General features: G+C 53.1%; 2 protein-coding genes and 1 long non-coding RNA gene across 17 annotated transcripts in view; 1 reads left to right on the top strand and 2 right to left on the bottom strand.

Annotated features, from left to right (window-relative positions):
* Positions 1-8,467, top strand: part of Chdh (choline dehydrogenase) — a 32,899-nt gene extending 24,432 nt beyond the window's left edge. For 2 of the 3 annotated variants that reach the window (XM_052733768.1, XM_052733767.1), the window contains exons 2-8: positions 246-1,018; positions 1,705-1,856; positions 2,762-2,891; positions 3,793-3,927; positions 4,341-4,483; positions 4,929-5,031; positions 5,578-8,467. In XM_052733768.1, the coding sequence (XP_052589728.1) occupies positions 301-1,018; positions 1,705-1,856; positions 2,762-2,891; positions 3,793-3,927; positions 4,341-4,483; positions 4,929-5,031; positions 5,578-5,996 (1,800 nt within the window). In that variant the 5' untranslated portion in view covers positions 246-300 and the 3' untranslated portion in view covers positions 5,997-8,467. The other variant, XM_052733769.1, reaches the window with a different exon arrangement.
* LOC128107629 (uncharacterized) lies at positions 1,863-3,781 on the bottom strand. Of its 2 annotated transcripts, none has more exons than XR_008217159.1 (3): positions 3,529-3,781; positions 2,693-2,828; positions 1,863-2,339 (listed from the first exon to the last, which is right to left on the bottom strand). It is a non-coding gene; the product is annotated as an uncharacterized LOC128107629 (long non-coding RNA). The 2 variants fall into 2 exon arrangements; XR_008217158.1 differs by having other exon boundaries at positions 1,863-2,180.
* Positions 8,468-9,787: 1,320 nt separating the features above from the next.
* The window catches only part of Cacna1d (calcium voltage-gated channel subunit alpha1 D), a 301,997-nt gene continuing 298,867 nt past the window's right edge, over positions 9,788-12,917 (bottom strand). For all 12 annotated transcript variants that reach the window (XM_052733756.1, XM_052733760.1, XM_052733764.1 and 9 more), the window contains 2 exons: positions 11,508-11,828; positions 9,788-11,079 (listed from right to left, as the gene is read on the bottom strand). In XM_052733756.1, the coding sequence (XP_052589716.1) occupies positions 10,786-11,079; positions 11,508-11,828 (615 nt within the window). In that variant the 3' untranslated portion in view covers positions 9,788-10,785. The remainder of the gene's footprint in view (positions 11,080-11,507; positions 11,829-12,917) is intronic.

Below are 12,917 nucleotides of genomic sequence, written 5' to 3'. Positions count from 1 at the left end.
CCACCCGCCCCCACCCCCACCCCACAGCCTGTGGAGGGCCTCCCTTCTTCCCAACCCCAGTTCTGAATTACCATCTCTGTAATGAAATTCCTACCCCAGGTTCTAGCTCCCCAGGGTAATGCCTATCACATGTAAACCACCTTGCCCAAGTGAGGCAGGTCCTTCGGTGTGCCAGCATGACCACCGAGCTCCAGGCTGCTTCTGCGTGTACTATGAAGTTTAGAGTGTTGTTTTTCCTGTTCTAGGAAAAGAGAGTCTTCCCACTCCTGTCCGTGGATAAAGAGGAACTGGGCTGGAAGCATGTGGCCCGTCCTTAGAGGCTGGAAGAGAGGACGTGTGAGTCCACGTGGAGCCCTGGCATGGGCTGTGCTGGGCCAGTCATGGCACCCCTGTGGCCGTGCTGTGGCCAGCGCTGCCTCTGTGGGCCAGGATGAGTACAGCTTTGTGGTGGTGGGTGCAGGCTCTGCTGGCTGTGTGCTCGCCAACCGGCTCACTGAGGACCCGAACCACCGGGTGCTGCTGCTAGAGGCAGGTCCTAAGGACGTGGTGATGGGGAGCAAGCGTCTCCAGTGGAAGATCCACATGCCTGCTGCCCTTGTAGCCAACCTGTGTGATGACAAGTACAACTGGTACTACCACACTGAGGCACAGCCAGGCCTGGACGGCCGTGTATTATACTGGCCACGAGGCCGCGTCTGGGGGGGATCCTCATCCCTCAACGCCATGGTCTACATCCGTGGTCACGCCGAGGACTATAACCGCTGGCACTCCCAAGGTGCTGAGGGCTGGGACTATGCACACTGCCTGCCCTACTTCCGCAAGGCACAGAGACATGAGCTGGGACCCAACAGGTACCGCGGTGGGGACGGCCCACTGCACGTGTCTCGGGGCAAGACCAACCACCCCCTTCACCAGGCCTTTCTGCAGGCTGCACATCAGGCTGGCTACCCCTTCACCGAAGACATGAATGGCTTCCAGCAGGAGGGCTTCGGCTGGATGGACATGACCGTCCACCAAGGTACTGATTATCTCCTTCTAATGATAGTCATTCCTCCTGACCCCATCATGGCCACTAAGTGCCAAAATAAGGCTGGTGTTAGGTGAGAGGGAGATTCTAAACTCACCTAGCCATCACAAGGCATGGCCCGACTACTTGGGCATTCGCTGAGCCTCGAGACCATGTGGTACAGCAGAGGTGAATGCAGGATCTCCAAGGTCCTGCCTAGCCTGATGGGGCAGCCAAGCCCTACAGCCACAGATCTAGGAAGCTGAGAAGTGTAGGGATTTCAGTCCGTGGTGCCTATGGCCAGGATGGACCCAGTGGCCTGGCTGGGGGCAGGAGAGGCCTTGGAAGAGTAAAGAAAAACAGCTCTGTGTCATGAATAACCCATGGCCTTCTAGAGACTTGAGGATGAGCAAGTTGAGGCAGAAAGAGATGGCACAAGACTACTTATCTTGTGTTAGCCATCACCCCTTCGTGGAAGGATGCATGTAGACCCAGCACGGGTATACGGGGCCTTGACCACAACAGGACAGCGCATGTCCTGGGGCTCTCGGCAGCCTGGACTGCAGGCTAGGGTATACCTTGAAGACAGGTCTTGAATAGCCCAGGGTGGGATAGAGTTGCTTTCTCCAGCATGTTCCTCCTGCCCAGGAATGAGGGAGAGAGCAGCGGGCCACACATGATCTTGCTCCATCCTGCAGGGAAGCGCTGGAGCGCAGCCTGTGCCTACTTGCACCCGGCACTGAGCCGCCCCAACCTCAGGGCCGAGGTCCAGACCCTTGTGAGCAGAGTGCTGTTTGAGGGCACACGTGCAGTGGGTGTGGAGTACTTCAAGAATGGCCAGAGCCACAAGGTGAGCTGACTCCTAGGGAAGGTGCGGGAACTCAGAGGGCGGGAAGGGGTAGGCAGTGACCTGGCCGGCAGGGTGTCCTCCCCAGCCACATGCTCTTGTCCCTATGCTGAGTTAACAGCTGGGAGTGGTGGCGGGATTGTCCCTGGAGTCTCACAAGACATAGAGGTCGGAAGCCCCCAACCCCTGGCACCTGCAGACTCCATGGTGCTCTGATATGAATGCCTCCATGGGCTTCTTGCCTACCACATCCACCCCCAAGGAGTCCCCTAGTACCTTCTAATGTGGTTCCAGGGTCCTGGCCTGTCCGAAACCATTAGGTTGGTCCTAGAAGTTTAAAAACCCACAAACGTAGCCGGGCGGTGGTGGCGCACGCCTTTAATCCCAGCACTCGGGAGGCAGAGGCAGGCGGATCTCTGTGAGTTCGAGGCCAGCCTGGTCTACCAAGTGAGTCCCAGGAAAGGCGCAAAGCTACACAGAGAAACCCTGTCTCAAAAAAAAAAAAAAAAAAACAAAAAACCCACAAACGTAATCATACTATATATACGTGGTGCTTCTCAGCGGTATATCAGAGACAGCCTTGCCCCCCCCCCCCCCATATTCGTAGGCTTGCTTCAAATCACTCTAGTGTCTGTTCTACCGTCCCTGTTCTTAAGGCCCCTGTTACTGTTCCGGCGGTTACTGAAAGTCACACATGGTGACTCCAATGTACAGATAGATGGCTTTTAAGTAGCCAACCGGTAAGCTCCCACCTCTTGACTCTAGGGCCTGGGAGCAGACTCTCCATGTGGTGTAATTTCCCAAGGCCACGCTCCCGTGATAGGGCTGTAACCACGTACCTCCGTGAGGCCGTAGTAGGTCAGCTGGCTTTTCGAGAAGTGTGACTGGGGGTCCCCTGCCTCTTCCAGGCGTATGCCAGCAAGGAGGTGATCCTGAGTGGGGGTGCCATCAATTCTCCACAGCTGCTCATGCTCTCTGGTGTTGGAAATGCAGACGACCTCAAGAAACTGGGCATCCCTGTGGTGTGCCACCTGCCTGGTGAGCTCCCTTCCTGACTGCTGCCCAGAGGACGGGCTCTGGAGAGCCCAGCAGCTTATTGCTTGGAGTGGGGAGGTGGCGCTTCTTCAAAGTGTCACATCTATCCTTCTTACATGTCTGAGGTCCGCTGGGCCTCACTGGGCACTCCTATTACCAGACCCTGGGTCCTCATGCTATTTCCCTTCGCCCCTCCCCCTCAGGCAGCCTCTGCACCTTTTAGGAGTGCATCCTGTAACAGCAGGGTCAAGATCACCACCAGTACGGGTCCGTGGTGTGAAAGGCCTATCCCCAAGATTTACGAGCCGCTCTAAGCACACATAAGGCCAGCTCAGGGCTCCGGACCCACTGTCCATGAAAAGACCCGGGCTTCATCTTTTCAACTGTCTGTGATGTCCTCAAGGGCTTAGCTTTCTTGCCTCGTCCTCCATGTCCGAGGGGCTAGCCTTTCACTGAGGGCTTTCCTTGAGAGGCCTGTGGGAGTGGTCTATGTCTCGACTGACCGCCCAGTGTGCCCTTGAGATTGAATGAACTTAAGTAGTGTCTGCACAGCATGCTGGGACTGCTTCCTCCTTCCACAGACTGGGGGCTGACAAGTGTCAATCTGGCCAACAATCAGTGACAAATTACCACTCCGTACCTGCTGTAATTGCGGGCCCCGTCCTTGGAGGGCTGGCCAAAGGGCACCTGAGTGGCTGCTGTAGAGGTGGCCTTAGCAACATGTGAGAGAGGGCCAGACTTGACTCAGAGAATCGAAGCAGTGACTCAGGCAGACAACTTGTAATCTGGGGCCAGGGCAGGCAGGAACTGGCTTAAAAGACAAATGGACTGGAGAGACACTTCCAAAACCAAGGGTTTTGCCCCTGTGTAAGCCACCTTTCCTAACCATTCCTTCCCGTGTCAGGAGTTGGACAGAACCTGCAGGACCACCTGGAGATCTACATTCAGCAGGCATGCACGCACCCCATCACCCTCCACACGGCCCAGAAGCCTCTGCGGAAGCTCTGCATCGGTTTGGAGTGGTTGTGGAGGTTCACAGGTGGGCCTGTCTCCCGGTGAACTTGGTAGCATTAACAGGTGGGCCTACCTCCTGGTGAACTTGGTGGCTATGGTCTGTGGGCGTCATAGTTTTCTTCCTGAAGAGCCGAGATGAGCTTCTGGTTGCTAGGTATGAAGTTGGATGGCAGTCACCAGAGCCCATTTTCCTGTCTGCAAGGCAAGGACACAAAGGTCCTGCCTGGCAGGCAGATAGCCTTTGCAGACCTGAAACCCCTCACTTGGCATGTAGCTGGCATTTAAAGTTGTAATGCTGGGTATGGCCTCCTGGAGAAAGAAAACAAATTATGGACAGACCTTGAACCCAAGCCCAAGAAGAGGAGGGACTCTGGGAACAGCTGGCCCACCTGCCATACCCTGACTGACTCTTCTGCCTTGTCCCCATGTGATCCTCAGGGGATGGAGCCACATCCCATCTTGAAACAGGAGGGTTCATCCGCAGCCGGCCTGGGGTCCCCCACCCGGACATCCAGTTCCACTTCCTGCCCTCCCAAGTGATTGACCACGGGCGGAAACCCACCCAGCAGGATGCTTACCAGGTACGCAGACAGCCATGGCCAGACGCCATGCCTTCCTGCCTCTGCGTTAGAATCGACTTTCATGGTGTGATCTGTCCCACCGTGCAGACCTTCATCTGGCACTCTGCTCCCCATTGGCTGCTGTCTGACTGGAAGAGGAAGGGGGGCCCAAACCTTACCCCAGGGAGAGAGCCCAGGAGCCAGTCTGCAGGATGTATAGAGGGCAGGATCCACACCAGTGAGAACAGGCAAAACTACCTCAGCCCCAGGATCATCCCCTGAAAGTTTCAAAGAAATAAAGGCCAGACAGGGGATGGGGTGGTTGGAAGAGGGTCAGGTTTCTCAACTTTGTATGCTCCACATTGAGTGCTGAGTCCCCACCCACAGGGAACCTGGGCCTTCTCTAAGCTTCTGAGTGGTAGTTAATGGAGATTACTGTGAACTGTTTCCTCTGGACCTTCCCTAGGTACATGTGGGAACCATGAGGGCCACCAGTGTGGGCTGGCTCAAACTGAGAAGTGCCAACCCTCGGGACCATCCTATGATTCACCCCAACTACTTGTCAACAGGTAACTCAGAAGCCGTTGTGTCCCCTGGGCCTGGTTTATCTCCAGTCCTTACTGCGGATCCCCTTTCCTAACACCGGGGTTACTCTCGGTTCTGGGTCATACAAGGTAGCCTGGAGCCTCACTGTGCACAGCAGGACAGAGGTGTAGTTTTCAGACCCATCTGTAGTAGGTACAGATGCCAGGCCTGTGCACACTACCTGCCGGCCTTCTCCACCCGTACTTTTAGCATTGAGAGCATCATGCTGCATTCCCAGGCCCGCCTCTTTGCATACTGCAGCACAGATACTCACCTCTCACGGGGAAGGTTTTACCCTGGCGGCATGGGGGCTTGACAGCCACATGGTCCAGAGCAGATTGCACATCTTTACCCCTGGTTGGCAGAGAAAGCAGACCTCAGACACAAACGTGGACCTCCTGGCACTGTAACTGCTTCTGGGCAGGTGACAAGCACTTGCGGCTTGATTCTCCACGTCCCTGTCTTTGTCCCCCAGTTCCACTTGACCAGCAGGATAAAAGAAGGAGAACTCATTGATCTCTCCTCCACAGAAACCGATGTCCAGGACTTCCGTCAGTGTGTGAAGCTGAGCAGAGAAATTTTTGCACAAGAAGCCTTGGCTCCCTTCCGGGGCAAAGAGCTGCAGCCTGGATGCCATGTCCAGTCAGACAAAGAGATAGATGCCTTTGTGCGGGCGAAAGCAGACAGTGCTTACCACCCATCCTGCACCTGTAAGATGGGCCAGCCCTCTGACCCCACTGCCGTGGTTGACCTGCAAACCAGGGTCCTTGGGGTAGAAAACCTCAGAGTCATCGATGCCTCCATCATGCCCAGTGTGGTCAGTGGCAACCTGAATGCTCCCACAATAATGATTGCAGAGAAAGCAGCTGACATTATTAAGGGGTATCCTTCACTCTGGGACAAGGATGTTCCTGTCTACAAGCCGCAGACTCTGGCCACCCAGCGTTAAAGCAGTCACTGCCTGAGAATCATAGACGAACTCATGTCAGGAGATCCAAGTCATACACAGCCCTGCCCCCAGATAGTTCCTGAAACTGTGTAGAACCTTGGGACCCAGATATCCCTACTCATGGCTAAGACCTTCATGGTATCTGAAGAAATAAGGCCATGGTAGTAAGTGAGACAAGGCCCTTTTCCCAGTGTCTGAGGACCCTCGGAGGAAGGCTAGCCTGCACACTGGTCTTCCTCCCGACCTCCTGGGGTTAAAAGGTCGGGAGGTTAACTCTTGCGTGATTTTCTCACAAGCCCTCCAGCCATCTCCAGTCCAGTGTTCCGCTGCCAGGAGTGGAATGATCCCTTCCTTGGCCTCCCACCTAAGGCCACTTCTGCAAAGGCAGGGTGCTTGAACTGGACTGGGTTCTCCAAGGATGCTTTAGCTGAGGCCAAGAGCCAGGGCTGGTACCTGAGCTCATGTCCACGATGAGAGGAAAGGCAGCCAGCTGGAGGGTGCTGGCTGTCCCTTCTCCTGCCTTGACTCAAATCTGAAGAGTGGGGTGCAGGGATAGGGGCTCAAGTGACCGTACAACTCACCTGCCTTGTCCTGACTGCCCTGACAAGAAAACGAAGACCAGTTTTTCTAAGATGTCCAAAGCCACCACTTATAGCAGGGAAAAAAAAGAATCACTGTATAGAAACCTGCATTGCGAGGCCCAGAATAGAGGGGGATATCAGAATCCCAGGCTCCACGAGGGTTGACTGGGAGTGGCAGGAGCCGCCATCTGGACATCTGAGAAAGGCCTTTCAGAAAGGTTGAAGTAAACCAACGCATTTCTTTCAAAAACCAGGTTGCTTTTGTTTCGTCTTACCTGTGCCTTGTCTTCTTTTTTTTTTTTTTTTTTCCACCCTGTTCCAAAAGAAAGTCAAGAAAGAAAACCCTAGGTCTGCCAAGAGCTTCTCACGGAGCAGGAGCCACGCGGCAGTCATCCGTGGCGTCCTGAGCAGTGAGGGTGCCACCCCTGGGAGGGTCGTGTTCTGCTCTCATGCACAGCCGTGATAAGAGAAGATTGAACTCCGTCGACCTCCTCAGTTATAGCCAGGCCTTTCTCTCCCTGTGGCATGCCTCGGCAGGCTCCACGTGTTGGTATGACTTAGCCACACAAGGAAACGTGTCTCTGGAGACGAAAAGCGAAGGTTACATGCCCAGAACTCAAAGATGTCAAGTGGGAAATTGCTGTTGGGGCTCAAAACTCAGGATAGAACATGGGATTCAGGGGCTTCCTCGCTGGAGTCCTGATGGCCTAACATGGCGGCTCCTGTTTCCAGCCCAAGTAGAACAGTCCTGCCTGCAATGCTGAATCCAAATGCCAGGGCGGTCTGGAAGTCCCAGCGCCACGAGGGAGCCAGAGCGGTGGAATGACGCCGGCCTGCTTGGGTTGCCAAGTGGGGCTCACACAGGCCGTCAGACTGAGTCTCATGGGGAACTGGACAGACTTGGTTTTAGCTAAGCACGCTCCTTGGCAAGGAGCGTGTCATGCCTAAAACACGGAAGGCCACATGTTGCCCAAACTGGTGTGCACGCACCTTGCAAGCACATGGCCCAGGGTTGACCCTTAGAATCAAGAAGCAGCCGCTGCACTTGTGAGCTGTGGGGAGCCCTGCTCAGTGTTGAGAGAACTTGCATGTATCTCACTGTTGGCCAAATGTGTTCCTGACAGATCCTGGGGGAGACAGGAACAACTCACCAGCATGACCAGAAACGGTCACAGAAGCAGGAGGTGGAAGCACTGTGACATTCAAGCCCTTCTGCCTCCAGTGCCAGCTGCAGGGTTACTTTCCATAAATGCAAAATGGGCTCTTCCCACCTGCCACACCATGTCCCTCAGGCCCCAAGACTTTTCATATTTCCACTGATAAACTACCATGATATCAAATCTAATGCAAAGATTTTTTTTTAATCTTCAGAATTAGGGGTGGGGGGAAGAACATGATCTACCCCTAGGCCCTAGTTGGTGGCCTGAGTGGCCCCTGCTGGCTCAGCTGCACATTCTTCCAACCACCCCTCATTCCCACATCAGAGGCCAGCATCTGAGACTCTCCCTCAGCCTCAGCCCCCACTGCCCTCCCAGTTCCCAGGAAGCAGAGCTGGAGTGTGTGTGTGTGTGTGTGTGTGTGTGTGTTACTCTGTTTTTCACAAGTAAACCCTCCACCCCTGAAACAAAGGCACAGGTGATACAGATGGTAAAAAGCCCACAGCGTGAAAGAAAACTGGTCTTGCTGAAGGGCTGGGAAGTGGGTAGTGTACCCTAGCCACAGTCTCAAGGAGCTATGGCTACACCCTCAAAGCACACCCCTCTAGAGCTACAGAGTGGGGTCCACATTCCTTCCGAATGAGGTGCTTGCTGTTGGCTAGTGGATCAGAGCGATTTCCACACTTCCTAACGTCGTTAAAAAAAAAAAAAAAACATGAGCTTCAACTGAATGCAGCGATCCAAAGAACTCAAAATCATTTTGGGGGGTGGGGTAGGGAAACCAAAAAGCAGAAGTATTTAGCCTTAAAACTTCTTTAAAGAGGGGGGAAAAAATCATGCTCTACAACTTCAAATGTTTCTTACAAAGAGAAATTTAATATTAGATGAGAGGTTGAACCAGACTCAAAGCAGACATCCTGGGAAGTGGGGCAGCCTGAAAAGCCAGGCAACATTGACGGGCAGACTTTGGGAAAGATAATCACCCGTTTCAGAACACACAGTCCTGGCGTGGGGAGCATGATCTGCTGATGTTAAGTCGCACAGTCAGACAGACACTCAGCAAGACAGAGTCCAAGGTGAATGCTGATGGTGGTTTAGCCCTTGAGGAGAAGCAGCCCTCTTTGCAGCTGGTGCAAAGTTACTATTGGCCTTGGAGGAGCCCGAGGGCAGAAAAAGCTGCCTGAGCCCAGGGCTGCATGGGAGCACCTGCCCCTCTGAAGCTCTCTCGGCAGAGCCAGCTCTGTGAGGAGAGCTCCCGGTACAATGAAATTATTACACAGTTTATTCTGAAGAACATTTTGCATTTTAATAAAAAAAAAAGGCTTTATGTCAGGAAATAGTCATTTACAAACCTTGAAGTGTTTTTGCCTGCATCTGGAGTAAGAATGTCCTAGGAAGAGGTTTGTGAGGTCTTTGTAACAAAAGTGTTATTTACAAAAAAAAAAAAAAAGTTTTTTTTCCACAGGTTGTCTGTGTACTAGTTAAAAATTTTGAACCCAAACTGCTACCTGTATTTTTGATTGCAGATAATCCTTAGCAAAATAATGGGGTGGTATCACGTGACTGTTGACAGACTGGGAAACCTTGACGGTTGCAACAATCCCAAAGCTGACTGTCCCTGGGCGTACAGTCGATGCGTGTGTTCTCATGGCAATCTCAGCCCTCGTCCAGCGGCGTATGGCAGCTCTCAAAGAGAACGCGCTGCACAGCAGCTGTGCATGGCCACAGGAGACCCCGTACAGACCCCACACTCCCAGGTTACCACAGTGCTCCTCTCTTCCACCATGCCAGTACCTCCTCTTAAGAGAAGCATCCCTGGGGATGTGAGCAGATGCCTGTGGTTCGCTCGTTCGGTCACTTCTGCCTCAGAGACCGGAAGCATCCTGCATGGGCAGCTGAGGAAGCCAGCCCAGTGGATGTCCCTGCTATGTAACTAACTGACCAGGGGATTATTAAAGTGAAACCAAACCGAAGACAGTTGCAACCCATGTAAGTAAGAGGTACAATATAAAATCATAGAACCCAAAGAAAAGACTGCAAATAGTCATCTTGATATCTTATGTAAAGATAGGTTTATAGTGACTCAAAATATTTTAGAAAAATTTCTGAGGTGGTCAAGATTTTTTTGAACTCAAAAGTTTATCCCCAAAAGATTCTTTTACTGAAGACGTGAGAATTGGCTCTAATTCTCCTAGTTCTGTTTAGCCCAAGTAAAAATACTAATAATTTCTAGATTTTGGTGGGAAACTACAATTGTTTAGGACCCATTGGATATTGCTGCAGTTCAAATACGGTACGATAATTACAAAATATAGACCATCTCTTTACAAATACAAATTGTATATTACAAGTCATGTACAGTAAACCTATAATTTTTAAACAAACTAACGTATCTAAGTTTACCTGGTTTGCAAGTGTGTTACTCTCCAGTTTACAGTTGCCCTTAGGTGACAGAACTGACCGTCTGAGTGACGCTCTCTTATGTAAACTGGCGTCGCATGACAGAACCGTGCCTGTCCGGTCCCCACTCCCCTCACTATGACCACTTGCGGCTGAGTTCCGGTGTGGACTGTTCAGAACAGCTGCCCAGGAGTCAGGAAGCAGTGTGTTGGGGGAGGGGGTTCAGAAATGGAGAATGATGGGCCCAGTGAGTGTCTGATATGCTAGACTGATGGCCGAGCTAATGACACAGATGTGGTGACTGCCATCACCTTTAACCTCTCTGTCATGTGCCCTGGGTGTGAAACTTAAATTCCTGGGCAGACCTTCGGGCCTCTGTGCAGGCCAGGCTGCCCTCCTCACCCATCCTCCCGAGGGGCCAGACATACTGTCTTCTGAGGCTGGGCCTGGGTATGTGGCATACCACATGCTTGGCCACTCAGAACCTGCTCCTACCAGGTTATGGCTTCCTTGGGGGCGTGATATCACTTGTACAAAAGTCTAATTGAGCATTTCCTCCCAACTAGTGCCTAAACTTTCCTAACCATGAGGCACTCTATCCCTGGCCCTCCTGTGCCCATCTCAGGCTGAAGCCAGCCTGCCCTCACTGGGCTACAAGGTAGTGATGCAGATCATTTCATCTGCCAGGTCCTCTTCCTCTCTCCCAGGGTCTGGCTCCTCATCACTGTAGCCGGGACCAAAGTCCTGGAGTTCATAGTCCTGGCGGTGTGAGATGGGGCCCATGTCCCCATTGGCTCGAGGACACACGCTGCCATTGAGCAGAGTGCTTGCCGCACTCTCCATCTCGTCAATGGTTAGGTCACAGGCATCGGCGATCTCATGTTTTGTTGCTGACACAAATTTTGGGTCCCTTGCGTAGCGTCCTAAGCCTTCGGATATCAGGACCTGGACAGAAAAGAGGAGATGGGCCTAAGTGGGAGGGTTCACCTCAGCTCTCACTTCACGGCATGCTTGAGGGACTGCATCAGCCATGTCTGCTGGGCTTTACACATGACAGTGACTGTAAATGACCTCGGCACGGTCCATGTCGAAGAGCTGAAAAGCTCCACTGAACAAGAGCCAAAAGCACGGAAGAAACATGGTGTGGATTGGTATGGTGGTGGGACGGACTCTTTAATGGGACTTGGCAGTGCCAGCTGGGTTTCCCCCAGGTCTTAAATGCCAACCACGCCTGCTGCTGAGAAGCCACCCTCAGGTGGCGTGGCTGCAGAGCCCATCACGTCACCGCTGCCCTCCCCCCACGTGAGGGTGGTCCTCCTGTTTCTGCTGCTGCCTTGATGCTTGCACGGAAGTCAAAAGCCACCCGTACTCACTGCTTCCACCAGGCTGTCTGCGCTCCTTTGCTTGTCACTGTTTTTGTTCCGGAAGCTGCTGGGGACGGTCAGGCTAGCTGGTGTGAAAGTCCTATAGGAGATGTCAGGCTCATCCGTGTACCAGGAACTGCGGTGTAGGGATGGCAGGCTGCCGTTGACCTGGTCCAGAGACTCTGAGCGGTCCACCTGGATCAGGGGAGTGTAGCACGGGGTCCAGTCCCGGTATGGAGGGGTGGCTGGAGGGGTGGCCCATGACCGGGTGGAGTGGCTTGGAGAGTACTTCTGGGCTTTACTGGAGTCGAGGCCTGCTACGGCCATGATCTGAGGAGAGAAGCAAGAGAGGAGTCAGTGTCGGGGGTCCAGGCCTTGGCCCAAGTCTGGCATGTGACAGCTGTGCAGGGCTGCCCCTCAGAAGACTGGGAGAACATACGAGAGAAGGTTCAAGGAGCTGGCAGGGGAATTGGGGCCTCCTAGCAGAGAGAGTTTCCTTTTCCTCAAAGCCGCAAGGCGTTCTCCATGACTGAGCTGTCTGTTGCTAACTGACGCAGCTGCCTCAGAGGGAGGAAGAACTGGGAGGACCTGTAAGTTGTAGTGTGTGAACACTACCTAGGTCTCTCTGGGATTCAGTACTGACGCGCACTTCAGGGACATCCACAGACTCTGGCTCACACACGAAGACAACCAGTTCTCTCTGCTCCCGGGCCTCTCATCCCGCGGTGAGTGTTCTGTCTGCCCTGATTCTCAAATGTCCTCCGTGGCAGAGCCACCTTGAGATGTCCACCACTACCTGTTTGCATCGGCACTGTTGCCATAGCCAGGGAATTCAGGACAGTCCAGGGACAGTGGCTGAGACAAGACCTGGGCTTGTGCCTGGTGGCTCATAGGCCCCTGAGAGGCCTCCTCCACTGTCTGAGCTGTGGCATCTGGTGATCTGAGCTCTCAAAAAGGTCATCTTTCTTCCATGATGATACAGGAAAGAAGTTAAAATTTAGTGTTAAAAGTGCAGGCAAACGCCGGGCGGTGGTGGCGCACGCCTTTAATCCCAGCACTCGGGAGGCAGAGCCAGGCGGATCTCTGTGAGTTCGAGGCCAGCCTGGACTACCAAGTGAGTTCCAGGAAAGGCGCAAAGCTACACAGAGAAACCCTGTCTCGAAAAACCAAAAAAAAAAAAAAGTGCAGGCAAACGGGCTCAGGGGTTAAGAACACCGATTTATCCTCCAGAGGACCCATGTGGTAGTTTATAACCATCTGGAACTCCAGTTTTGGGGACCTGATGTCTTCTAAACCCCAGGGACACCAGACATGCATGTGATGAGCGAACAGACATGTGGGCAAAACATTTGTTAAGTGCTGGCAGAGGTGACTAGAAAATCTTTTTTTTTAAAATTTATTTATTATGTATACAGTGAG

The sequence above is a fragment of the Peromyscus californicus genome, unplaced genomic scaffold (genome assembly GCF_007827085.1).
Source record: "Peromyscus californicus insignis strain IS unplaced genomic scaffold, ASM782708v3 Scaffold_12__1_contigs__length_115047231, whole genome shotgun sequence".
In the NCBI taxonomy this organism is placed as follows: Eukaryota; Metazoa; Chordata; class Mammalia; order Rodentia; family Cricetidae; genus Peromyscus; species Peromyscus californicus.
This window is presented reverse-complemented; position numbering and strand designations above follow the sequence as displayed.